At 52.8% G+C, this 26,288-nt stretch overlaps 1 protein-coding gene and 1 long non-coding RNA gene across 4 annotated transcripts; both read right to left on the bottom strand.

Annotated features, from left to right (window-relative positions):
* Nucleotides 1-1,941: 1,941 nt before the first annotated feature.
* Nucleotides 1,942-11,297, bottom strand: LOC121036004 (uncharacterized). Of its 2 annotated transcripts, XR_005793177.1 has the most exons (4): nucleotides 10,796-11,297; nucleotides 4,814-4,900; nucleotides 4,326-4,506; nucleotides 1,942-2,202 (listed from the first exon to the last, which is right to left on the bottom strand). It is a non-coding gene; the product is annotated as an uncharacterized LOC121036004 (long non-coding RNA). The 2 variants fall into 2 exon arrangements; XR_005793178.1 differs by lacking the exon at nucleotides 4,814-4,900.
* A 1,711-nt stretch (nucleotides 11,298-13,008) lies between these two features.
* Nucleotides 13,009-24,640, bottom strand: CFAP298 (cilia and flagella associated protein 298). 2 transcript variants are annotated; one of them, XM_040484040.1, is made up of 7 exons: nucleotides 24,358-24,640; nucleotides 22,408-22,575; nucleotides 20,368-20,435; nucleotides 15,372-15,530; nucleotides 14,385-14,516; nucleotides 13,630-13,725; nucleotides 13,009-13,323 (listed from the first exon to the last, which is right to left on the bottom strand). In XM_040484040.1, exons 1-7 carry the CDS (start codon nucleotides 24,494-24,496, stop codon nucleotides 13,213-13,215), a joined length of 873 nt encoding a protein of 290 aa, XP_040339974.1. In that variant the 5' UTR covers nucleotides 24,497-24,640; the 3' UTR covers nucleotides 13,009-13,212. The 2 variants fall into 2 exon arrangements, with proteins under 2 accessions (XP_040339974.1, XP_040339975.1); XM_040484041.1 differs by lacking the exons at nucleotides 20,368-20,435; nucleotides 24,358-24,640 and having other exon boundaries at nucleotides 22,408-22,485.
* Nucleotides 24,641-26,288: the final 1,648 nt, after the last annotated feature.

Genomic DNA, 26,288 nt, shown 5'->3' with positions numbered 1-26,288 from the left:
CGGTGAGCTCTGAGCTCGGAAGCGGGCAGCGTGGGGGGGAGGGCTGGAGACCCGGCGCGAGGAGGCTTGACATTGCTGTTCGAGGGAAGAACTCAGGCACCAGGGGCGCCCAGCCCTCTCCCCGTGACCTTGAGGCTGGGGTTCTCCCCACTGTGCTAAGCTGGAATGTTGTTTTTATTTTATTTTTTATTAAAAAAATTTTTTTTGAATGTGCATTTATTTTTGAGAGAGACAGAGACAGAGTGTGAGCAGGGGAGGGGCAGAGAGAGAGGGAGACAAGGAACCCGAAGCAGGCTCCAGGCTCTGGTTGTCAGCACAGAGCCCTGCCTGGGGCTCGAACTCGTGAACCATGAGATCATGACCTGAGCGGAAGTCAGACGCTTAACCGACTGAGCCCCCCAGACGTCCCGAGCATACCAGGGGTTTTACAGGTGCACCGCAAGTTCCCCCGAGGGTCAGATGGAAGCTGTGTGCAGGCAGGCGTGGAGGCTGGGAAGTGGATCAGGATGAGAGATACCCCAGGAACCTTGGGCTTCTTGGGACCATCATAACTGTGGATAAAAGACACGATGGGACCACCCGGGATGGTCCCCAAACAGATCACAGACTCATGGAGCCCCGGATCCTCTCCATTCTTGTGGAGTTCCTCATTCGACAACTTTCTATTGAAATTTGACCCTGTGGCAGGTACGCCGAGACCCCAGCCAGACCCAGGACTTGAGCCTGAGGCCATGATATGCCCAGTCCAGGAAAACTCAGTTGTCACTTGGCCTCCAGAGGGTTTTACTATCCTCAAATCAGGTCTCCGGAAGCTGTGAATAATAACCAGGCCTTCTGGAACTCTTTCTCTGGGCCACGCTACCTAAGGTGTATTTCGCTTCATCCACACAACAACGTTGTGAAATAAAGTACTATCATCATGCCCATTCTGCAGACGAGGAAACTGGGGCACACAAGGATAAATGAACTCCCTCGGATTTCACAGCTGCCAGGTGGTTGTGTCAGGATTTGAACACGAGCCCCTGGTCTTCACCCGCGCTCCCCTGCCTGCCACCATCACAAGAGAGGACCGAAGACACCTAACCGGACCCAAGTGGGTCGCATAAGGGGCGCTGCTCAACGGCCCCACCTCCAGAGTTTAACAGACTTTACCTTTGATTCAGAAATTCCTTCCCCAACCTCCCCCCAAAAGTAACTGGCCAGTGATCAGCCCCTCCTTGTTTGTCCCTCTCTCGGGGTCAGATGGTTGAACGTCGCTCGCAGTGGTAACTGATCATTCCAAAACTGCCAGCCGAACATACTCAGTGGAGGAAAACGTGAAGGCCGCCAGATGAGATGTTGATTCAGGAACAGTAAGTGATTCCCACATTTGTCAATGTGACAGTCCAGTGCCATAGCATCTGACTCACTTCCTCTAAGAGTGGAACTCAGGAAGACGTTTGGGAGCATTCCCCGTTTTCTTCTGCCAGGAGGGCTCTCTTCAGTCCGCCAACATCCTGTCATTGCAGAAATGGGCATAAGTGCAGTGACAGGAGCGTGAGATGGGTTGTATTGCTACACCGGTTAGCCTGGGTTCACCTGCAAATGACCGAGTCCTGAAAATAGTGACTGAGCCCAGAACAGAAGAACACACACAGACCGTCCCGAGTGGGACGGTGGCCCATGATGGCACAGACCCAGGCTCCTTCTATCTTGTTGCTCTGCCACATGTGGCTTTCTTTCCCAGGGTCATCTCATAGTCCAACATGACTGCTGGAGTCCAGCCATTACGTCTGTGTTCCAGGTGTCAGAAAGGAGAAAGGAGAAGAGGAAGAAGTCACTTTATTTTTATGTTTATTTTTTATTTGAGGGGCGGCAGGGGGGGGGGGGGGGGGAGAACGAGTAGGGGAGGGGCAGAGAGAGAGGGAGACAGTGACTCAGAAACGAACTCTGCACTGTCAGCAGAGAGCCCAATGAGGGGCTCAAATTCACAGACCTTGAGATCATGACCTGAGCTGGACACCGGCCGAGCCACCCAGGTGTCCGGAGGAAGAAGCCACTTTAAAAGACGTGTGTCCCCGTGTTACTCCCATCCTTTCTTTTTAATTTCTTTGTCCGGGGTTTGATCACGTGGCTACCCCCCAACTACAACGAAGGGTGGGGAATGTGGCGATTTAGTCTCAGCACGGAGTCCAGCTTCCGGAATTAACTACTGCTCTTTTACTGAAAGAAAGAATCGCTGTTTGGAGACAAGTCACAGCCTTGGTCGTGGTCTTTCTGCTGACCTGTAAGAATGAAGGGCAAGGCCACGGGCCCAGGAGCAACTAGGAGACACGCATGTGGCTGGTGCTGGCATCTGGACACTGCGGGGGAAACGTATACAAGCAAAGCGCCAAGAGGTGGTTTCTGCCTCCCTCAGAGAAGCCTGAGTTTGGAGCCAAGAAGGGGGCTATTTAAAGGAAAACAAAAAATCAGACTGCATCTGTCTCCTGGCCAACTCCAGAGGCATCCACGGTGTTTCGTCATGTCAGGGATGAGGGCCTGGTACGATGGAGTCCCTCCCGGTCCCCGTTTCCCTGAAATCCAGCTAATCCTGCCAATCGCGGAGGAGCCTTGACAACATCAGAGTCCCGGCCCACCTCTCATCAGGTGAGACCAGTTATCTGAAGTGCTCAGCCCGGCTTCCTCAGGCTCAGTAAGCCGCCCACGTAGGAGGAGACTCAGCTGGGTCAACCTCAGGGCCCCCCGACCTTGCCTCTGTGACAATCACAGACGGCACTCTTCCTCTAGATGGATGTACCTCCTGGACACATGGCTTGGTTTGAAAAATTAGAAAACGTCACTCTCTCTGGGTAGACGCGGCTCCGTTCTCGATCTCAGCCCCCTGTGCCTCTCGGCCAGGAGCACTTGCGCTGTGCACAACCTGAACGGCGGTGCACGGCAGCCCTGATCATGAAGATACAGACTAGGGGCTGGCATCATGTTTCCTGATCACCCAAACAACCATGACTGCTTGTTTCCCGAGCATAAGGAATACTTCTTAATCCTGCCCCGCCGATATATGGCTTTCCCTCCGGCCTGCAAAGCTGGAGGTGATAGAGCAAAGCAGTTAACTCTTCTTGAGTACGTGGTTCTCCGAATCTGAGGACCCAGGGGCCTGCCAAGGACGGGCTTCTGCCCTCCCCCCACCCCGATTTCACTCGGCCACCGCTGTTCTTCTTGACAGCCCACTTGGCCTCCGGCTCCTGAAACTCTTTGTCACAGTGACAAAATCTTGAGCGAATGTGTAACTGGGCTGTGTTTGTATCCAAGGAAGTGCTACATTTCCCACAGCTTTTTATATAAACTTCCTTTCATTAAAACAGCCCAGCACGCATCTGCGGTCGCAGGCTGCGAACGGTGCTTTGAGATTCTAAACTTAGCAGCTCTTTGACCCCTCCCGGGTCCCCAGATATGGGTTCAGACAGAGCCTGCACTCGGGGAGGGGAAACCTCTAGTCCCTGCACCCCAGCCATTGGACCGGTGTGACCAGGATGGGGGGGGCGGGCAGGGCGGCCGGCCGCGGGGTAGGGCTCAGGAGCCCACGCGGGGGAACGGCAGCCACGAAGGGCCACGCCCTGGAGGAGTGACAGCTGTCCGGGCGCTCCCCACGCACCCCGTCTTGAGGGGGAAGCCGTGCCCTTCAGCACTGAGCAGAGGCAGGCAGCAGATCTGAGAACAAATCGCAGGCCGTGATCTCGGGGACACCCCCCCCCCCCCCGAACACCACTGGTTTTGTTCCATCCTCATGTTTTAAAAGGAAAGCTCTATTATTATGCAGGGCAGTGAGGCCATCAGGTCGGGAGACAACTACCACTGAAAAGGTTGTTATTCACAGTTCCCTGGAGGAGGGGCCACACCGGGAAGCACCAGGGCCGGTCAGGGGGTGGGGGGCGAGGGGAAAATGTGGCCAAGAGCCTCTGCGTGGTTTAACGGGGAGCAACGGGTGACGCGGGGCAGGCAGGCGTGGGCCCCACGGTGGCCTCTTGCGCTCTGCCCCTCCCCCGTCCTTCTGCCGGACGCACAGGCGCGGTACCCGGAGGCACACCAGCCTTCTTGCAACACGAAGAAGACAGCTTCGCGCCGGTGATGGTGGCGAGAGGGCAGGAAGCCTGGGCGGCTCGATGGCTTGCGCGGTCCTACGAGGTGGGGTGATGCTGCTATTTCCAGCGCACGGAGCACAAAACCGCAGCTCGGAAGGTGAATAAATTACCCCAGATCTTGCAGTTTTTTAAGCGACAGAGCCTGCTGCGGACTGAACTGCGTGCTCCCAAACTCAAACACGGAAGCCCTCACCTTTCTATTACCTTAGATTGTGAAGGCGTTTGGAGATAAGGTCAGACAGGGTCATTGTTGCGGGCTGGTCTCGGCGGAACAGTAACCAGTGCTGTGGTTGGACGGGCCCGCCTGGTTCTCGCTCTGGTGGCAGATGTCCTTCAGTAACAACCATCAGGGAACTTTGAAATAAAAGTTTCTTACTTACAGGACCTGGAAGTTACACAGCACACCTGGGGCCACACAGCAAGGTCCCAGAGAGAGAGAGAGAGAGAGAGAGACAGAGTTAGTGTGTGAGTGCCCAGTCCTGGAATTCTACTTTTATTGGGGTTGAAGGCGGGGGCTAGGGTTTTGAGGGTTCATACTCTACTGGTGAACTTAAAATATAGGCCTAGGAATTCGAAGGGTGGGAAGAGAAGGAAAAAAAAAAAAAAAAGCAAGAGGCCCAAATGGTCTGTTATCTGAGTCAACCAAGATGGCTGAAACAAGGAGACCGGCAGGTGGGGAGCTGGCTCTTTACCCAGTTCCGTGGCCAGTCGTGTGTTTACCGGAGAGACGTCTTTGGAGTAGATGCCTCCACCATCAAAGCTGGAGCGAGGCACGAGCACTGAGAAGAGAGCACTGAGAAGAGAAGAGACACTGAGAAGAGAAGACCTTATCACTGTGGTCAGGAGGATGGTGCTCTAACCCCAGGGGACAGGTGTCCTTCCAGGAAGAGGAAGAGACATCAGGGGTGCACTGAGGCAAGGCCATGTGAGGACACAGCGGGAAGGTGGCCGGGTGCGAGCCAAGGACAGCGGCCTTGGGAGAAACCCATCTGCCGACACCTTGCTCTCGGACCTCCCGATCCACTGTTCTGGAGGCTGGTGGTGGGAGGGGGGCTGCCCTCCTGGGACCCTTGGCCAGGCTGGAAACCACCTTGGCCTTCCCCTAAGGAGACCTGTGGGCTTCCGCTTCCTCTTCAGCTGCTCAAGCATTTGACGTCGACCCGGCTTCCTCGTCTGAACTTAGCCCCTCAACCTCATCCTCCATACCCAGCCTTACCACGGACGGGGGGCTCCAGAGACCCACCTTGGAACCCCACCCCAGTCGCATTTTGGAAGACTAAGAGTGAGAGAAATGTGGCAGGAGGCAGAACATCCGTACCCTGTGGTTTGTGGTTTATAGCCAGCATCAACTGGGAGCTGAATTTTGTCAAATGCCTTGTTGGCATGTGTGGACGTGATCACGTGGTTCTTCTCCCAGCTCTGTGAAGAGGATAGATTTCCTGATATTAAACCGCCCTGCATTTCTGGGAAAAAAATCCCACTTGCTCGTGACATATTAAACGTGTTTGGGGATTCTCTCTGCTTCTGGCTTTATGAAAAAATGTTCGCGTCGGTATTTGTTAGTGACAGACTGTCTTTGTCAGGTCTGCTAGCGATGTTCTATTAGCTTCATGGAAGTAACACGGAAGCTTACGTTCTTTTTCTGTGCTTTGTGATGGTTCAGGCACCTTTGTGATCAACTGGTCTTTAAGGTTTTCATAGGGTCCCTTGGTGAGTTTTGTGTTTGAGTTTTCTCCTTTTCTTCCGTGACAGCTCTCTGCGTACACATTTTATCTGTACTTGGGTTGATTTTGGTACATTTGACTTTCTTAGAAGTTTATCCATTCTATCCAGGTTTTTAAATTTGTTTGCTTAAACTAGCGCTAATATATATATATACATATACATGTATATATATAGGTGCATTCAAAACAACCTCAGCCAGTCCCCTGACTCTATTTGCCACTTGCGGGACAATATCGAGAAAACCTGAGCACACACCACATAGAATCGCACACCTGATGACTCCTGGTCTCAAGCTCTGAGCCAGCCGCTCACAAGGCTTCGGTACATAGTTCAAAGGCTGAGCCTTGATCGTTGCAACTAGGGGAGAGGCCTCGGACCCAGGGGCAGGGGATGTAGGGAGAAAAGCAGATTTCTAGTGGGATCAAGTTCGAACAGAACAAGCATCCACACCCAAGCATTGAACGAGCTGTGAGTGGAGGCTATAGACGGAGCCGATGGGAGTCACCGATCGTCTTATTTTTAAAAATTCTTCTAATTATTTTTCTCTTGTCATTTACTTTGTGTATTTCTGGCTCTTTCTTTCTTTCTTTCATTACGCCAGCTAGTAGTTTTCCAATTTTGTTGATTTCTCAATCCACTGGTTTTGAGGTATTAGTGAAACACTCTTTTTCAACTTGTTACATTTCTGCTTTGACCTCCATTAATTCCTTCCTTCTGCTTTCTTTTATTTACTTTGTTGGTCCTTTGCTAGTTCTTTATTTAGGTGTTTAATGATTTATAGTTTCCGATATTTACTACTAGATATTTTTGTAGATATTGTTGGAGCAGAATCATATACTTGCTGTTCTGTTCATATCATTACTTTCTAGAAATTGTACAGCTTTGGAATAGCTCCCATCTGGCAAGCATGTATCTCAATATATGTGTTTGAAGGATGCCTGGGTGGCTCATTCGGTTAAGCATCTGACTCTTGATTTCAGCTCAGGTCATGATCTCATGGTTAGTGGGATGGAGCCCTGCGTCGGGCTCTGTGCTGATGGTGCCGAGCCTGCTTGGGATTCTCTCTCTCTCCCTCTCTCTCTGCCCCTCCCCCCTCTCAAAATGAATAAATAAACATTAAAAAAAAAGATACATATGTCTGATTTCCAGGAGGAAGGGCCTTTCTGTGGGTTGGATGTTAGTGCTCAAAAACCGGCCCGGGGTTCCCTGGGTGCTGACTGTTAGGGCCTCCCCCTCCCCCAGAGTGGGGGGCTGTGGGGTCTAACAGGTGACTGGAAGTGGCCTCAGGGAGGGGCCCTGCAGAGACGTGTGGTCGCTGAGATGGCCTGAGGAAGACAGGACCAGAACGCAGCTGGAGTGAGGAAAGGCAGACACTGGGGGGTCCAAGGGGGGCTCTGGGACCCCCAACTCTCATCCCTGGGATGGGGGTAGTGTGGACGTCTACATACCCAGCTCCACACGTTCCACCAGAAGCTTCCCAGAGACACTTCTCTTCCTCCTTGCCATTTTTGGACACAGGTTTTGTCGCTTTTCTATTTGGTAGAACTTCTGTCTGTGGCCCTTTGGAGACACCCAAGACTGGGGGGAAGCCTCCAAGAGCAGGAAAACCTGCACCCCCACGTGGAGCCGTGCTGTGTGGCACTGATTCAGTCTGAGGCTGCTCGTCCTCTGAAAACTGTTGGATGATCAGGGGCGGGGGGGGGGGGTGCGCCTGGGTGACTTAGTCAGTTAAGCGTCCAATGCTAGATTTTGGCTCAGGTCACGAACTCACAGTTCGTGGACAGAGTCCTGCGACGGGCTCTGTGCTGACAGCGTGGAGCCTGCTTGGGATTCTCTCTCTCCCTCTCTCTGTCCCTCCTCTGCTTTCTCTCTCTCTCAAAATAAAGTAATATGCTTCAAAAACATGGTAGATGATCTTTCAGGGTGTGTTCTGTGTGATGACAAAATGTCCTGGATTCCGCTAACGATTCTGCTCCTAAAATGAAATTCTGATCAGGTGACGGCTTCCCCAGTCGAGAAAGCCTCGAGGCTCACATTCGCTGAAGAATTCTGCAGGCCCCCAATCGGGTTGTGACAAAAGCACGGACGCTGTGCTCCGTTAGGCCCAGAGTGACCCCAAACCCTGCCCGGCACCAGGAGGTCCCGTGTTCAGCCAAAGCCTGCGGAAGCAGGAGCCTCCCTCAGGCAAAACCAGACCCTAGCAGGTGCCGGAACTTTGTCACTGACCGTGAGGCGTGGCCTTGTGAAGAATTAGCACCCCCACCCCTGACTCTAGCCCCACCCCTCCCTTTATCCAGAAGGGCCAAGGCACAGCAGCCCTTGAATGAAGACAAGACACTGTCCCTTCACCGCCCCGCCCCCCCGCCCCCCATCGACATCAGCCTCGCCTGCTTCAGAAAATGTCAGAGTCCTTGCTTCTGGAGGGGAAGAATTAAAATCTACAACAATGCCCGGCCTCCAGAGCTCCCAGTCCATTCAGGGAGACGACATATAAACAGCAGCCCCAGTGGGGTTGGGAAAGTGCTGAAATGCGGGGCCATCTGGGAGTGGAGACAGAAGCCACTTCGCAGCCTTCCCGGGGCTGGGGAAGGAAGTTAGGCGCAAATCTCAGTTGCGTTAGGTACACGATGCCTCAGCTGAGAAAAATACTATGAGTATTTAAATATATAATGAAGAAATCGATTTATATACTGCTCTTGTAACTCTAGTGTGAGACACATTTGAATTTTGGCTCTCGTACATTTGAACGTGTGAGACACATTTTGAAATTTACAGTTTCACAGCTTCAATCAGGCATTCATAAGGCGGACCATTTTTGCTAACAGTGCCATCACTCCTCTACCTGCGTTCACCGATTTGGGGGTTCCTATGGCACAAAGCTATTAAAATCCCATATTCAATAAGGTAAATCATACTTACGTCCCCAGGCAAAATCAAGAGCTGTCCGGCTCAAAAACTCTTTCATCAGTCAAATGTAAATTACCTCGAGAAATGCCAAGCGTTTTCCGGCCCCGGAAACTGTTGCCAGAGAAGGTGGACATCTGTTCCTGTGAGCTGAGTTCATTTTGTGAAGGTCTACTAGTTAAACTCAAAGCAGCTCTCAGTTTTGGGGTTTTGCTTTGCATATCAATGCCCTTGATTGTCTTATCTTCATCTCTTTCACTTTACAACGTAAGCGATTTAGTCATACCAGAGGATTCTGACCCAAAGACTGGAGTGCAGTTTTGTATTTTGAGTGCATCTTGTATTTTGCAAATTTATCGCTAAAACCCACAGTTGCTGAGCCTATGGGATCCATTCGGGCACGATGCAAAGGGGATAACAAGAAATGAGAACCCACTAGAATAATGCTGCTATTGTGTCTGCCTACTGTGTTTGTGGGTTGGGGGGGGTGGGTGGGAAGGGGGAAGGGCAGTAGGCGGCGAGGGGAGGCCCGTGGACATTCACTGCACCGCGGTCCTGAAATCCACATCACGCGCACATGGCTCCACCTTATTTCAAGATGATGTTGCCAGACGAAGGGGCAGAGTGAAGGGCTCCGGCGTGTTGTCCTGTTAGTCGGCCACGCGCTGGTGGCCACCGGGCCACCCAGAGTACGATGACCTCTCGATGGGCCACGGAAAAATGATAAAAGGTGTTGGGTACCATGGGCTGCTGTGCCAGGGGCACTCGGGAGAGGTTCAGGGTGAAAACAGTGACACAGCTGTGGGTATGCGGCCGCCCAACAGCCAACGGCGGGATCAGGGATCATACGGGTGATTTGGTGCTTTTGCCCCTGCCTCGTGGCCCAAGCAGCAGGACAGACGTGGCTGTGGTTCTCCTGGTCTGAATGTATAGAATTCAATCTATCCAGACCAACGGTAGCCCAGGACCTAGCGTGTGGGAATTCGTGGGTCGGCTGATCTCTGAATCCACGCTGGCGTGCCCCAGGGTCCTCTGGGGGGGACACGACCCGGACTCTTCCTTTTCGTCGTTTGGGGCAGCGGTTTTCAGAGCCGAGTCAAGCTTCTGTTTTGCTTCAAGCCCGTCAAGGGTGGGCTTGGGCATCATTCGCCTTCAGAGGCTGGTGAGCCAGAGCCGTCTCGGGACCCGAAGTCCCACGGCTGTTGACCTGAGACCCTAAGATCATCTCAGGTTGCCACCTGCCCACCGTGGAGGCGCCTGGCCGCTGCTTGCCGGCCATCGGGTCAGTGTCTACGATTAGGCGTATGTGGAAACTCACCAGCAGAGTTAACGCAGACTCTGGGGCCAGCAGGTGGGTTTTTTAGGGGCCTCATCTTGGGCACATGAACCCCTCTGGGCTGTACTTTCCTTGTTTGTGAGATGACAACAGTCCTAGTTTCTTCCGAACTCGGCTGTTGTGAGGGATCCGGGAGAAAATGTGCGTAAAGCATTTCATGTAACCACCTGGAAGACAGGAAGGTACAAAGGCTGGCTGCCGTTGCCAGGACGTCTCACGCTGAACTTTTCCAGGGAGTCCCACCGTCTCTCTCCTTGAACTTGGGCCGGAAGGGCTTTTCTGCAACAGGGGGTCACGACTCCGGGGATCTGGCGGCAGGGGGAGAGCGTGGTGGGGCGGTTTCTGAAGCTTTGCAAGACAATTCCACGAGGCTCAAGGCCACTGTGCTCTGAGCCTGTGGCCGTTAATTTCAAGATGGATGGCACATTATTTGCAGAGCGGTTGCCAAGGAACGAGGTAATCCTGTGACAGAAATACCGCCCGGGGCTTTCGGTTTGCTGGCCCGGAGGGCTTTAGGTGGTGTCAGATTTTATTACTAGCATTCCTGGTCTCCATGAAATAACCACGGGAGAACACAAATTGCGTCAAAGGACGCATCTACGGCCCCGATTAGCGCCGCACAGAAAACAGGCACTTCGTTTCCTTCTGATGCTGATCCAAAGATGGGTTAAAAAAAAAAAAAAAAAAAAAAAGACACAAGATCACGTACCTTTAGGCTGGTCTGTAACCTCCCATCTGGTCAGGTGACCTGCCCATAAACTGGCTCCTCAGCAAGTCAGCCGCGTGGCCTCTTGGCCCCACCCTCGCTAGCCACGTGACCAAGGTTGGCTCCACCTTCACTAGCCACGTGACCAGGGATGACTCAGGTCACCCTTTCAGATCGCCACCGGCCTCCTCAGTGGGTGATGTGCAGTGAATTAACCCACGTCCGCTCGGTGGGCACATGGCGGGCACCAGCGACCGCCAGCCCCCCCTTTCCTTACAGATGGCTGCAAAGGGGGCGCTCTGTCCCAACAGAGGGGCCCTGGGGGTTTTGCGGGGGAGAAGGGCAGCCGGAGGGGACCGTACTTTTTACCAGCGTATTCAATATGGAAGCATAGTGTGAGGTAGTACTTTAGTAATTTCTTTTTGTTTTGCGAGAGAGAGGGAGAGAGCACGCCTGCATTCGGGGGAGGGACAGAGAGAGAAGAAGAGAGAGAATCCCAAGCAGGTTCCACACTGTCGGTGCAAAGCCCAGTGCGGGGCTTGATCTCACCAGTCATTGACCTGAGCCCAAAGCAAGAGTCGGATGCATAACCAACTGAGCCACCCAGGTGCCCCGATCTAGTGATTTCTATACCCCAAAGTGAGTGACCCTTTGGCTAATAACTTCAGATTATGTGAAGCAAAAGAGTAACTATCATGGCCACATAAAGCATTTATATCCCAGTGAGTCGGTAAGCATTCCTAATGATGTAGAAAGTTCTTAAAAAGAGCTACTGTGATCATGTGACTTGCTGACGCTTTGTACAAGTCTGGCATGGATGTAACGTGCATAAACTATACACACTGTCGAAGGCGGGAAGCTCCTCAAATAAAATCATAGGATCTTACTGCAAACTTCACATCTTGCAAGTATAAAAACTTTTCGTGGAAACAAAGTTATAACCAAAGTCGAAAAGAAAATAGATGCAGATTTGACTTTACAAACTTTGACCATCAGCCACAACACGAGTCAGTTGCAAGGAGACGTGTGGTTGGCTCCAACCCACTTTAGGAAACGCTGCTTAGGGAACAGCAGGACTCCAGTAGCCAGTTTGGGGGCAGCTATAAGGAAGCTGGAGATGGTGGGGAGGGGAGGGGAGGAGGCAGAAGGTTCTGGGAGACGGACGTGTGCAGAGTGCTCGAGGTCCTTCCTGCTCCTGAGAGGCTGGTCTCTGCCGAGGGCCCAAGTCCTCCCTTCCAGGTGGGGGCAGAGTCTTGGTGGATCTTGCTGCCATGTTCCCATTTATACTGGTCTGACCCGCGGGCACGGGCAGAGGGGAAGTGGCCGGGCCGCCCCCTCCCCCCAGGAAATCCTGCCCCTCCGCAGGCAGAGGCATGCCCACCCCGCCCCTGCCTCCACAGCTCCTTCTTTGTGGCCGTGGGGCAGGGAGAGGAGCGGTGGGCACAGCGGGGCCAGGGCAGGGGCCTGTCACTGCTCTTCCTCAGGGCGAGCACGCTGCATTTCCTCCAATGACGGGAACAGAACTCTCCACGCCAAAAGCCAAGCAGGACAGGATTTCTAGGCCGCTCTGGCTGCTCAGGCAGTTTGGGAGATGAACTTGAGCTCCAGTGCCAGGGTCTGTGGGGGATGATGGGATGGGGCTTAAAAACCGGCCAGGATGGTGGGTGGTGAGTGAGCCAGACCCCGTCGTCAGCCTCCGTGGAAGCCTAGCGCACGGGAAGCTGGGGGCCGAGCCCACCTGGGAGAACCGTCTGCTACAGGGGCTGCGTTCGTTTTCAGGAACAACCCAGAAGTTACAGAAGAACCAGTTCGGTCTCCAGGTCAGACAAGCTTGCTCCCCGGCTTTCATCACGGTGTAGCCTTTACACCTAGACAGCGAGGCCAGTCGGGCGTCAGCCAGGAGGCAAACTTTACCTTGGGAGCTGGGCGATGCCAGGAAAGTGACCGTGTCGGGCGGGATTAAAGAAGGCCCTGGAAGGATCCAGGGCTGAGCCCAGCGGGGCGGTGAGTGTCGGGCGGCCTCTAGCGGCCACTGCCGGTCACGCTGCTCAGCGGACACCTGACTCGCAAGGAGAAAAGACACTTCTTCCATTTCTTCCAAGACAGCAGCGGTCGTGAGAATATAAAACAGATCCAGAAGCAAAACATGTAATTACATTTAGTATTTAGTCAAAGATACTAAATAGTTGTTTTGAAATACAAATAACTGAGGCTGATGCTTTTGAGGATATATTTATTAAATTCTAAAACCTTAAATAATTTTTATCGGACACATTCAAACGGAGAGCAAAACTAGGACAACTAGAAATTCAACATTTTTCAGAGGGTTGTGGGCGCCCTATTATTATTTAAATGTGTTTTTATTTTGCCTACAGGAAAGGTGAGCCGGTATTAATGAAAGCATCACCAACTGGTGAACTTCATCTTGGCCTCCACTTGATGTCTTTTACCCCGTGGAAATGTCTTTTCAAAGCAGTGTTATCTGCCCATGGGGAATTTAAACAGGAGTCATCGTCATTTTCTTCCAATTTCTGGAAATAAATTGTTTTACACAGGAAGGCATTTCAGGAAAGTGTTTTGCAACATGAACAGACTGAAGAAAGAACCCACGTCCAAACTCCCACTCCCGTCTCCCCAAAAGGATGCTCCCAGACTCTAATGCAGGTGGGATGCCTGGCAGGGTCCCGGGGGCCCTGGAGAGGCGGGAGCTCTAGAAACGCTCCTCCCTACATCCTGCAGAACTCACGGCCCCTCCGGCGGCCCCCCCGCTCACTTGGGTAAGGAAGGGGGTGAATGCCCGTGGCGCCAGCTCTGCTGAAAACCTATCAGCCCGGTACCTTGAGCTCCTCCTGTCTTCTGTGATAATACAGCATCAGCTGCTTCTGCTCCGCACTGCTGATGATCGGTTCTCGGGCTGGGGCCCCTTGTCCCCTCTGCAAAGACGAGGGCAGAGCAGACTGTGGATTACAGCACTCTTACAGGGGCCTCCCAGGAAGTTACAGTGAATGTTTCATAACCGCCTTTGCCGACTGCTACACATAAACTGGTGATCCGATCTGATCATCAGGAGAGGCTTGGTCTCCAGCAGCCCCTCAACCCTGGGCCCTCACGTGGACAGAGACCAGAGGCCGGGCAATGCCACCGGCCGCCACGGGTCCAGTGGAGAAGGGATGGAGATAATCATGGAGAAATGATTTAGGCAAAGCAGCCTCGCACAGATACGGCTCTCCGCGATCTATATATGTAACGACTTCTGGCACATCCTCCTTGTTTACAGAGGATCAGTACTTTGAAAACTCGAAATCAGTGCTCTAGGCTGTAGTTTCCATTTTGAGAACCACTTTTAGTAACTTGTAGCCCTATTTCTAAGGTTGAAATTAGCATGGCTTATGTACACCCCCCCATTAAAACAAACTCCAGATATCGTCAAGCAATCCATACTGTCTTCCAGTTTTCGCTGTTTTACGTTAAGCCTGCACTAACGGGATTAAAGTATTTGTAACAAAGAGACTAAGTGAGAGTTACTCTAATTTTTTATTGGTTGGAAAACAGTTAACAAAAAGTGGTGTCGTGTGAAAGCAAAAGTACTCACTTGCTGAATCTTGGCGATAATTTTGGTTTTCTCATTTTTGCCCACATAGTCTGAAAGCTTCTTTGTTCTTCTGAGTTCCTTGGCCGCCCACCACAGTTGGGCCTCTGATTCTTCAATAACATTCAGTCCTGCCTGGGGCCGTGGTCAGAACTGGCTTTAAGGTGCATCCGGACACTGGCCCACGCGTGTGATCCTCCCCCAGGTGCACGGAGCCTGGCTGGTCCCCCCTCCACCAGTGTGGGGCAGAGTCTGGCATCTCAGCCCCACCCCACCTCACCTCTCCCCACGGGCGACACCACCACCCCCACCGAACCAAAGCCCTTGCCCATTTTCATGCCTTTCCTGGTAGCTCCAACTCTTGCCCTGACTTCGTCACCCTCCTGCTCTGGGAGGTGGGGAGCACCCTATATCTCATGTGTACCCTCATCTACAATACAAGGTCCTTCTTGGATGGATTTTGAGGATACTGCCAGGAAAGAACACTGGAATCCAGCCCGGTTTTTACATCTAGGCACAATGGGGCTGTTTGTCTGCTTCTGCACAGCCCGCCTATTTAAGATGGCTCAGAGCCACAGGCACTGTCCAATGGGATAAAGGATAAATGAGAAAAACAAAGGAAAATGGAACATAAATGCAGGAAAATAACATGAAACAAAAGGTGAGGCTAGAACACAAAATTCCAGGCAAAGGGACCAATGAATGCACTTTGGGTAGAAACAGGCACGAGTTAGGTTTCTGGCTTCCCAGTGGCCAAAGAGAACGGGCAGGTTTTCAGTTACTCCTGCTGGGCAGCCCCACAAACTTCCTGCCCCTCTGTGTGCCCTCAACCACGAGCACTACTTTCGGGGTCTCCCCTAAACCCAGGGCTCTGCTTGGAAGCACAGCATGGCAGGATGGAAGGCTGTGTATGAAGCGAAACACAACGTCCAGGAGAGGAGGCCCAACTCTGCAGTGACCCACCCCACAGGACGCCCAAGAGCCACATACCTGAGTCCCAGACAAGTCTTCTTTATTTTCGAATTCCATCCGGACGGGATCGTATGGCGGCAGCCCCATGGGATAGACAATCATCACTGCACCTCGCAGCTGGTCCAAGGCATCTTTCACCATCTCCATGGTAACACAGACTCCGGCTTCCACTTGTTTCTGAAGGGACAGGGACAGGAATCATTCTGTACAATGGGACTGACCGATTCAGTAAGTACTGATCGGGTTCTTGTACCAGTCTCCTGCAGAGACGACTGCCACAGGACACAAAGGACTCCAATGGGGCTTGCTACCGAAGCCACCAACATCCTCGCGGGGCTTCTGCTGCGCCCGCCACGGCCTAGACCACCAAGCAGACTACGAGCGGGGCCGACGAGGGCAGTCAAGTGCGGAGGACGCTCAGCAGCGCAGACCGAGGGGATCGGGCCATGCCACGCCACGGTGGGGGGAAGGTGGAGCAGGCAGGTGAGCGACAGGACCAGGAGAAGCAAAGAGCAGCAGGTAAGTGCAGCCAGTGCACCAGTGCCCAAGGGGGTTGGGGACGTTGGGGCTCGTGCTGGGGAGGCCAGGCTGAGGAATCTGCACGGAGGACAGGTGGCGACATCTCTCCCGGGCAGGAGCCTAACCTTGTGGTGGGTGAAGAAGGCTCCCGGCTGGGGGAGAGCAGGGAAATGCCCAGCAATTTCCTGAGTGGCAGGAATGTCTGTTACTCATAACGAGCCCCTTTGGACCACACCAGAGTTTATGCTAATGAGGTGACCCACGTGGGACCTCATTTCAGGGAGAGGGAGCAGAGATTAGAGGGTTGAAACTTTCAGACCCAACCCCCATCACCATCCTGGCCGGGGGGGGGGGGGGGGAGAAAAGGGAGGGGAGATGGAGAGGAGTCCCGTGGCCCAGGATTTTATTACTCACGCCCACGTATAGAAACCCCGATAAAAATCCTGGGCATCGGAGCCCGGAGGAGCTTCTGGGGCGGAGAACACACTGCTATTCAAAGGCAGGTGCCGGGAATCCCAGGAGAGCGCCCACAGGCTCTGCACCCTGCACCCCAGACCTCGCCCTACATCTCTTCCACTCGGCGCCGAGTTGTGTCCTTTACAACAAAGCCATAGTCGAAAGTACAGCGCTCGCAGTGTGTTCTGTGAACTGGTGAACCAGGCGGGGGGGTTGTGGGAACCTCCAGATTTACAGCCGGGACAGAAGCGCCGTGGGTTGCCTGGCGTCTGAAGGTGTGGTCTCTTGCCGGGGACCTTGCCCTTTCACTTGAGGGGTCTGCAGCAACACTGCGTAGTTAGTGTCAAACCTGAACCCAGGCCTCCCGGTCGGTATCTGCAAGGCACCAAAAGGCTACCAGGGCGCCTTCAATAAAGCGGTGGCTATGGCAACGGAAGGCGCTGGGTTGTCGCCATCGTGGGACAGATGGTACAGGACCCAAGGTAAGGCTCACGGGGGTTGGGGGGGGGACAACAGCCTGTGTCATCGAGGCACCGGTGGCTCTGCCAACACCAAGTGGCAAGTCTGCGGGAAGTGCTTCTCCTTGGGTCCAGAGCACAGGGAGGAGCGAGGAATCGAACTCTCGGCTCTAGGAAACCTGAGCTTCCTCGAGGGCTTTCAGGAAGAAGTGTCTAGGAACCAGGTGCAGGTGAAGGAAGGCATCAGGGGGAGGAGACAGATTGGAGTTCCCTGCGGAGGCAGACTGTGCATTTGGAGGAGGAGGTAAAACACTGGGGGGAGGGGCAAGGAGAGAGAAGAGGACCCAGGAGAAAGTGCTTCGATAAACACTCAACATGGTGAGGGGCAAGAGAAAGGGCACTCAGGGAGCTGGGAGGGGACAGGAGGACAGGAGGGTCCTCAACGTGCTTAGAGAACAGTGTCAGACAGAAAAGCCTCCGACCTGCGAAGCGAAGGGGTGGCCCTGAGATGACCGTCTCTGTGGGGGAAGGAAACAGAGGCCGGGTCCTGAGACACCCAGGAGGTTCCGGGCCACGCATGTGGCGGTACGTCTGCTCCGGGAAGCTCGCTGGGAGGGACAGGGCGGTGTGAGGGTGAAGCCACAGAGAACTGATTTCTGGAGAAGGAAAGAGGCCTGAGTGCATTAACAGAGTAGACGTAGCCCACAGAACAGGAGGCACTGAAAACATCACCCCCCATCCTGGGTTTCTGGGCAAGCAACAGTGGGGGCAGCAGCAGAAATGGGGGAGAGCCCGGGGCGGGGGGGGATTAGACACAGATCAGAATCTCCAGGGAGGGATGAGAAGAGGACCTTGCAGGAGGGACAGAGAACTGAGGGCTCCTGCCAAGACAGCCTTGACCGCTGTGCCACGCCGGAAGGAAGGAGGCAGGCAGGGCAGGACTGGGCGAGGATGGGTTAGGGAAGCAGCGTTAGTGGGGCGGCGTGGCCGGGCGGGGGCTCAGGGATGGGGAAGGGGGACGGGAGGTCCTGCGCTAAAGGGGGCCATTCTGGATGACGGTGCTCTAATCTGACCGAGTGGCGGACTAGTAAGACAGGAGGAGGAGTGACCGCAGGAGTTCTGTGGCAGGGACGCCCAGGTCCCAGAGGGGGTTGAGGGGGGCAGGGCGGATGTGTGGCCTGAGGGAGGAAGGTGGACCGTGCCCTGGGGGCCCAGATCCGAACTCTCTAAAGCTCTGCTCTCATCTGTGAAACAGAGGGGATATTCCTGCCTTGCTTGCTCGCAGGTGGCTCACGAGATTGTTTCGGGAGTCACAGATCCCCAGAAAACATATCAGGTCTTCCCATCAGAGGCTTATGCCAGAGGATAGGTGTGCAGAGCTCCCAGATACGGGGTCACGTGAGGGAAGTCTTTCTGCTCAGAAAACGTCGCCCACCGCCACCAACATTAACTCAGCGCGGGTGAGTCATTTTCTGTACAAGCTCCACGAAATGCCAAGGGCAGTGATCCCTGGCCAGGTAACACGGCAGGGTGACAGAGGAACGCCGGTGCGGCTTCAGGGCAGCAGACGCCCCAATGACCTGGTCTCCTGCTCTCAGCAGAGGGACAGCTCAGGAAAAGGGGCCACAGAGACAGTGGTCTCGTTCCCGAGGAGCCACCGCGTCTGGATGGTCCACCATCTCTCACTCTCCCCATGATGAACCTCCGGCCACAGGATTCGAACCTTCTCCTGCTTGCCCCACAGTGCTAACTGTCCCCACCGTGGCCAGCTCTGGAGAGGGGACGGTGACATGCACTGCATTTCTGGAGGCGGCGTGGAAAGGGCCCCGGGCGAGAAGTCAGGCCGGCCACTCGGGAGCCCTGTCACTTTGGGCAAATCACTGCAGCAAAGGACTGGAGCCCGAGAAGCCTCCCTGTAAATTCGGACAACCACGTAAGAAGATCCACAAGCAAAGAGACCGGAAAGGATTTCCACAGCAGACAGTGAGGGGAGTGAAGGGTGCAGAGCAGTGTCCAGGCCACGATTTTCCTCACACGCCCTGACACGTGCTAGTTTGATCAGGTGTTAACAGTTACGATCAATACTGTAAAAAAAAAAAAGGTTCTAGGATCAAAGGCATTTTGCAAACACTGGGCTGGACCAAAGCCTTCCTTGTCGGACTTGAGAGAGCTTTTGCTAAATTAATAGGCACTGAAGAGCAGTCATTCCTGAAGCATTTAAAGGATTAGTTAAGAGCTTGAAGAATTAAGGACATGTTGGTTTAGAAGTAATTTTGCCCATGGGGCGCCTGGGCGGCTCAGTCGGTCATGATCAGGTCAGGTCAGGTCAGGTCATGATCTCCCCATCCGTGGGTTCGAGCCCCGTGTCGGGCTCTGCGCTGACAGCTGGGAGCCTGGAGCCTGTTTCGCATTCTGTGTCTCCCTCTCTCTCTGCCCCTTCCCCACTCACGCTCTGTCTCTGAAAAATGAATAAACTTAAAAAAAAAAAAAAAAAATGTAAAAAGAAGTAATTTTGCCCAGGGATGCCTGGGTGGCTCAGTCGGTTAAGCTTTTTTTTTTTGTTTTTTGTTTTTCTTTATTCATTTTTGAGACAGAGAGAGACAGAGCATGAGCAGGGGAGGGGCAGACAGAGAGGGAGACACAGAATTTGAAGCAGGCTCCAGCACAGAGCCCGATGTGGGGCTCAAACTCATGAACCGTGAGATCATGACCTGAGCCGAAGTCAGACATTCAACTGGGAGCCACCCAGGCGCCCCTAAAGTCAGTTAAGCTTCTAACTTCCGGCTCAGGTCATGATCTCGCAGTCCGTGAGTTTGAGCCCTGCATCAGGCCCTGTGCTGACAGCTCAGAGCCTGGAGCCTACTGCAGATTCTGTCTCCCTCTCTCTCTCTCTCTAAAAAATCAATAAACATTGAAAAAGAAATTAAAAAAAAAGTGATTTTGCCCAGTGATCAGTAGGAAAAGAAAAAAAAAAAAGTTATCCACTGAGAAGGCTGGAATGGAGGGCGGGGGGTAGCAACGCCCAGGGCCAACACATAAATAAAGCAACTGACAGACAAAACAATTATTCAAACATCCTAATATTCTTTTTCTCCAGGGTCACATTACCTGCACTGTCAGGTATGACCTCTGCTTCTCCTTCTATGAAACAGCTTCTGCGTAAGTACTAGTGACCATTGCAAAAAAGTAATTCATAGCGGCACGAACTCCGGCAATCAAATATCCACGGAGCTCTTACAGGGTCACGATGTTTACGTTTCACTTTCTCAAGTTTTCCCAACATCACGTACCCATCAGCTCGTGGTTGTGCCACACGCACTACACAGTGTCCCACAAGTCCACATCGTACTCGTGCAGGCCAGGCACCCTTTCTGCCTGACCCGGGAGACCGGGAGGATTCAGGACGGCTGTCACCAATATGAAAAGGAAAAGCGACCACCCACACCCAAACAGGCTGGTCCTTGCCTTGCCCCGGGAAGGCTAGAAAAAGAACGGGCTGGGCCGCAGATAACTCCACTCTGGAGTGAGTGGAGTCTGTATTTCAAATGACAGGCCTTAGGGCTTCATTTAAAAAAGCTAACCTTCGATATGATTGCTCTGGCCTCTTCTATAGTCTTCTTTAACACTTCCTTCATCTTTTCATTTGGAGCTGTGGAAATAGAACCGGGAAGAGGGAGAGAAACAGCTATCTTTAAAGGTCTTCTTGGGGAGGGGCGAGGGAAAAACTAACGAACAAAACCAAAACAAACAAACCCCCCAAAACCCTTAGATGTCCTAATCCCTCCTGGCCAAGTCAGGGAGCAAGGACCTGAGAGGAGGACACTCGTGGAATTCAGGTGAGGGACACAGGGAAGCTGGCTGCGAGAAGCTAGGAAGGCTCTCAAAGCTTTGCTTTATTTATTTATTTTTTTTAAGTTTCTTTATTTTTGAGTGAGAGAGAGAAAGATTGTGCGCAAGCGACGGAGAGGCAGAGAGAAAGGGAGACAGGATCGGAAGCGGGCTCTGCGCTGTTAGCAGAGGGGCTAACGTGGGGCTGGAACTCATGACCCATAAGATCATGACCTGAGCCGAAGTCGGAGGCTTAACCGACTGAGCCACCCAGGAGCCCCACAGAGCTTCAACTTCTTAATAAATAAAAGCATGAATTAAGACACTGAAAACGCTAGAAACATAAAGTTGTGTTAGAATAGAAATGGTTAATTTAAGATAATATTGGTTTAAAGGTGAATAATGAACCATTAACTGGTTCTCAGGACATACTATTATTTTTTTTCAGTGATGCAATTCCTTCTAAAAAGCACAAATATCCTGGGACGTCTGGGTGGCTCAGTCGGTTAAGCATCTGACTCTTGATTTCGGCTCAGGTCACGATCCCAGGGTCGTGGGATAGAGCCCCAAATCAAGGCTCTGTGCTGACAGCACGGATCCTGCTCGGGATTCTCTCTCTCCTTCTCTCTGCTCCTCCCCCTGCTTAACGCTTTCTCTCTCAAAGTAAATAAACATTAAAAAAAAAAAAAAAACAAAAAGCAAACACATCTCTCCAAATTGACAATGAGTTTACATTATGAAAATCTGTGGAAGACAGCCAACCATTTTCCAGGCTAAAACCCACCCGAAATGACACTAAAAATTCCTATCATCTTCACTATTTTTTTTACAAAAATATTTTTTGAGCCTGTCAAGTCCTTGGAGGGACACTTTTGTATTTCTTTCGCTCCGCACAGTGTTCTAGCACAGTAGACGCGTAGGTGCTTAGGTGTTTGTTAAACGATCAATTACGGTCTTTTAAACGGGGCCTTTTACTCAGGTTAAAAGGGATAAACCATCAAAATGGACTCCCGTCTTTTTTTCCTTGAAATTCCACACGATCAACCGCACACTAAAGGGGGAATGATTTCAGAATGCTGACGTGGACTAAGACGTTTTACACCACAGAGGGCCGTGCCCTCGATTCAAGGGGAGACCATGTGCCGACACTCATCGCCTCTGTTCACACAGAATCTCTAGCCAAACCCTAGTAGCTGCAAACCGTAACAGAACAGAACCCTCAATACGTTGTCAATGATTGCCCCCCAAAACTATTCGGTCGAACCATATTCAATTTTCACCATTTGTTACCTACAAAACTGGCAGCTTCAGGTGGTTCATCTGATGTAAAAGCTCGCAGCACCTTAGTAAAGAAAGAGCAAGAAGACAGATGCTTCCTCGACCTACCCGATTCATTCTGGATTTGCACGGTACCACGGGAGTCGGTTACACGGTGCAGTATTTCATACGTTTGTACAGAAAACTGAGGTCTGTGTTTTTTGTTTTTTTTTTTTAATTTTTTTTTTTTAATGTTTATTTTATTAGAGAGAGAGAGACAGAGCATGAGCAGGAGCGGGGCAGAGAGAGAGGGAGACACAGAATCTGAAGCAGGCTCCAGGCTCTGAGCTGTCAGCACAAAGCCGACGCAGGGCTCAAACCCATGAACCATGAGATCATGACCTGAGCCGAAGTTGGACGCTTAACCAACTGAGCCACCCAGGTGCCCCCCGAGGTCCGTGTTTTCACGTGAAACTGCCACCTGCATACTTCCTGCTATGTTCGCGCGTGCACACAGAAGACACTAGCTGGATTACCTTGCCCGTTCCTTCGGCCGATGTCATCCTTTTTAAATACCGGGCCCCCACTGGGTACACACTTTTCACCCCATTCATCCCTTAATTTCAATTCTTCAATCTGGTCGTCAGTCAGTCCTTGCATATTAGGAGGGAGAAATATGCCATGTTCTGCCAATTCTTCCATTTCTTAAAAATAAGAGAAAGTTACACAATATACATCACAATTATCATCACAACACCTTACACCTCAGTGAAATGTAGGCTCCCTGGGGGTCAGGGGTCTTGCCCAGCGGCTCCCTATTTTATTTAGCAAATGCTTAGATACCACTTGGTTTGGGCCAGGCCTGTCCTTGACCTTTGACACACGGTCACCCATTTGTCCTAGGTCAGCAGCGGCACCGAGTTTAGGAGCTCACCGTGGTCGCGGGCAGCAGGGGTTGCAGGCTCTGTGCGCGAATCCTCTGCTGGGCTGTACCTTCTGGGACTCAGGGGGCACGAGTTAAAATTCACTGACGGTCTAAATACATATCCACCAAGGGCGTTACAATTTCTGAGCGTGTTCACATAGATTATCGCATTTCGCCTTGTGAAGCAGGCAAGAGAATCTTCCACATCCTGGTCTTCCCTCATTTACAGCCCTGTCACCTGAGGCTTGCAACTTTAGAGACACTTTCTAAATAATTTGTGTAAATCTGGTCAGTGGAGAGGATTTCAGGCAATTCACACCCTTCCAAAGAGGCAGAGATGGGACTAGACTTTGGTGTTCTGGTATCATGTTCACTATGCAAAAGTGTGGCTTTCTATTTTTCCAATCCCATATATATCCACCCCAAAACTAACCCACACTTTAACCTTGCAAAATCGCTTGCCCGCCCTTCCTCCCTCCCTCCCTCCTAGTTTCCATAGCACTGTAGGAAGACACCAGGTGGCTTGTAATAATACAACACTACGAAACAAAGGGTGTAACTTAATGGGGTCTTTATTGTCTCTCTCCCTACCAGACACTAAACATCTGGGGGCCAGGGGCTGGTCTCCTTCACCCTGGTCTCTGGCAGGCAGAGCCCTGGGGCCTGCCTGAATCACAGTGGACAATGGGAGCTACAGAATAAATGAGTGAGCCACTAGCACGACTCGTAATATTTAGCAGCACATTTTCAATTGATAATTTTATAGAAAAAGAAGTTGGAGTCACTTTTCTCCCCAAATGTTTTAAATAAAAAAGAAAAACATTTAATACTGAGCTGGTTTTGGAATCAGTAAATTTTCTAAGAAACTACATGTATGCGCCATAAAGGCAGAAACCATAACCCTTAAGGAGTTCTCCATGGCACAAAAATCACGTATTACAGAAACACTAGACCACATCTGGAGTATCACCATGGGAGCACAAATCGGGAGCACCTCGCTCGAGGCGGAAAGTCGCCAGACAGCGCTGCTCTAGAGCGTTCGAGAGGAGTGACCAAACGTTGTAATATGAGGCACAGGCTTGTGTTTCCTGGAGAAGGGCAAGGGACGCCAAGGTTGCTCTTCCCACCCTCGGGAGGTGGGGGCGTCCCAAAGTCAGGTGCTCCCCCACCGGGAGGCGCTCCACTCCAGGCGTCTCGACAGAGTGATTTCCTTCCACTACACCTGCTCTCGGACCGGGTGTTTCGGCTCCCCCGGGTTAGCCCGTCTCCCCGGCTACTTCACACCCTGCCCCGCGGCGCTTCGACGCGCACTTGGCCTTGTCCGCACGCGGGGTGCCGGCGTCACTCCGCTCTCCGCTGGACCCCGGCGGACTGTCCCCTCTCGAGCCCGCCGGCCGCACGTCTTTGCAAATCTTCGCAAACCTGACCCTCTCCGCCCAGCCGGCCCGAGAAAGTCTTGCGGCTCCCGCCCCACTTCCCCATCCCGGATGGCCCGTTTCTCCCCGCCCCGGCGCGGGCTCCACGGTCCCGGCCGCAGACTCGCCGCGCCGCTGGGCCGCACCTGAGCAGACGCGCTGCACCTTGAGCCGCGCGTTGTAGACCCGGGTCACCTGCACCGTGAGCTCCTCCAGCTCCGTGCTCCCCGGCGCCTGCAGCAGGAACTGGCTCTCGTCGCCCCGCTTCACGTGCAGCAGAACCATGGCGGCCCCGGAGACCCCGCCGAGGCGGCGAGGAGGCCCGGGATGCGCGGCCCGCCGTAACCCGAGGCCGAGGAGCGACCGCCGCCTAACCGCTGCTTGGAGACCGGAACTCGGGGCTCGCGGGCCCGCGGGGTCGGGAGGGGGAAGGCCCTCACTCCCGGAAGTGCCTGTTGCCAGGAGCAACAAGGAAACACCGGGCCGCCAGCGCCAGTCAGAAGCCGAGGGTGGAGAAGCCGCCGCGCGCGGGGGGCGGGGCCGAAGCTCCCGGAAGCAGGTGCTGCCGGGCAACGATCCACTCGGTCCGAGACGGCCGCCGTCCAGCGCCGCCCCCCGCCCGGCAGGCTTCGTCCTGCGCCGTTCCCGGAAGTGCCCGTTGTCGGGGCAACCGCCCAACACAGCCCAAGCTATCGGCGGGGAGCGCGGAACGCCCCGTCCACTCTCCCGGGCCCGAGGTTCCACCTAGAGAGATGTGTGGGGCGGGGGGAGGGGTGCGGTGGTGGGCACCCTCAGACGCCGAGCCCTGAAGCGGGTCCCCGCTGGCGCTACAAGTCCCAGCGGCGTTTCCGCCGCTGTCACTCACCACTTCCGGAAGTGCTTCCCGCTGTTTCCGGTCTGGAGATGTTCGCGGCGGGGGGCGGAGTGGTTCGCGCGGGGCGCGGGGTGTGAGCACCGAGGGGCGGGAAAAAGTGTGCGTCCTCCTCTGTGCGGGCTAATTCGGATTCGCCTATCTAGGGTGGCTCTAGCGGCTGCTGCCGGAGCGACCGTGCCCAAACTATCCAGCCAGCCACCGCCCGAAAAATTCTTATTGAACAGGCGCTATTTCTTCCAGGCGTGGGTCACTGCTGTCAGGGAGTTTATATCCCAGTGGAAGTGAGAAAGAGAAAACAAAATATAAGGGACAAGGCAGATTCAGATAGAAGCATAAAGAAAACCAAATTGGGTGACATTTGCACTTAGTCCTTGATAACAAGGTGCCACCAAAGCTACGTATGATAGTGCAAGGCTTCAACCCTCGTTATCTCCTTCGAAAGGCCATTGCCCGATCTGAATATTGCAAGCACCTGCTACTTTGTATTCCTGAAACTTTGGCTCTCCCCATTGGAACTTCGTCCCTGGGGTCTCCGGGGCAGAGTGGATAGTGTGTGACTATGGGCTTGGAAATGCCAAAAACCAATTCGGGGTCTCATATGAAGACTGTTAGACTGGTCCTAGACAGGGTATGGAGCCCAGCGAGCAGATGTGTTTTCACCTCTAGTATTGGGGCAGGGACCACGCAGACCCTGGAACATGCAGTACTGGGCAGAATGGTAAATGTCTCTGTTCTCAGAGGGAGAAGGGGACCTACTGTGTTCTCTGAGCTCTTGAGTGCTGGCCATAAGGTCATCCCCCTGTTTTTCCTGAATCTGATTCTGTACCCCTAAGCCAACCAAGCTTACAACTTGGTTGTAAGTGTCTTGCTTTCTAGGTGGTGAGAACCATTTATGCGCAAACTCCTATATTACAGGGTCTCTGGGTGTAAGTTTTAAAATTAACAAAGCGTGGAAAACTCATGTGCTGGCCATCCCGTTTCGTTTAAATATGTAGTTTATTATTTGGTAGGAATCATTTGGTAGAAAGTATGTAGTTTATTCCTCAGTTGGTAGGAAAACACTCCATAGACCAAGCGCTTTGCGGTATCTTTAATCTTTGTCAGCACTGATATTTGCCGGTGTAGTCCTGCTAACTTTTATTAACATTCCTTTCAGTGTCCTCTTTCAGTCTTTTTTTTTTTTTTTTTTTTTCCCCTCATACA

The sequence above is a fragment of the Herpailurus yagouaroundi genome, unplaced genomic scaffold (genome assembly GCF_014898765.1).
Source record: "Herpailurus yagouaroundi ecotype Mexico unplaced genomic scaffold, PumYag 162, whole genome shotgun sequence".
Lineage (NCBI taxonomy): Eukaryota > Metazoa > Chordata > Mammalia > Carnivora > Felidae > Herpailurus > Herpailurus yagouaroundi.
This window is presented reverse-complemented; position numbering and strand designations above follow the sequence as displayed.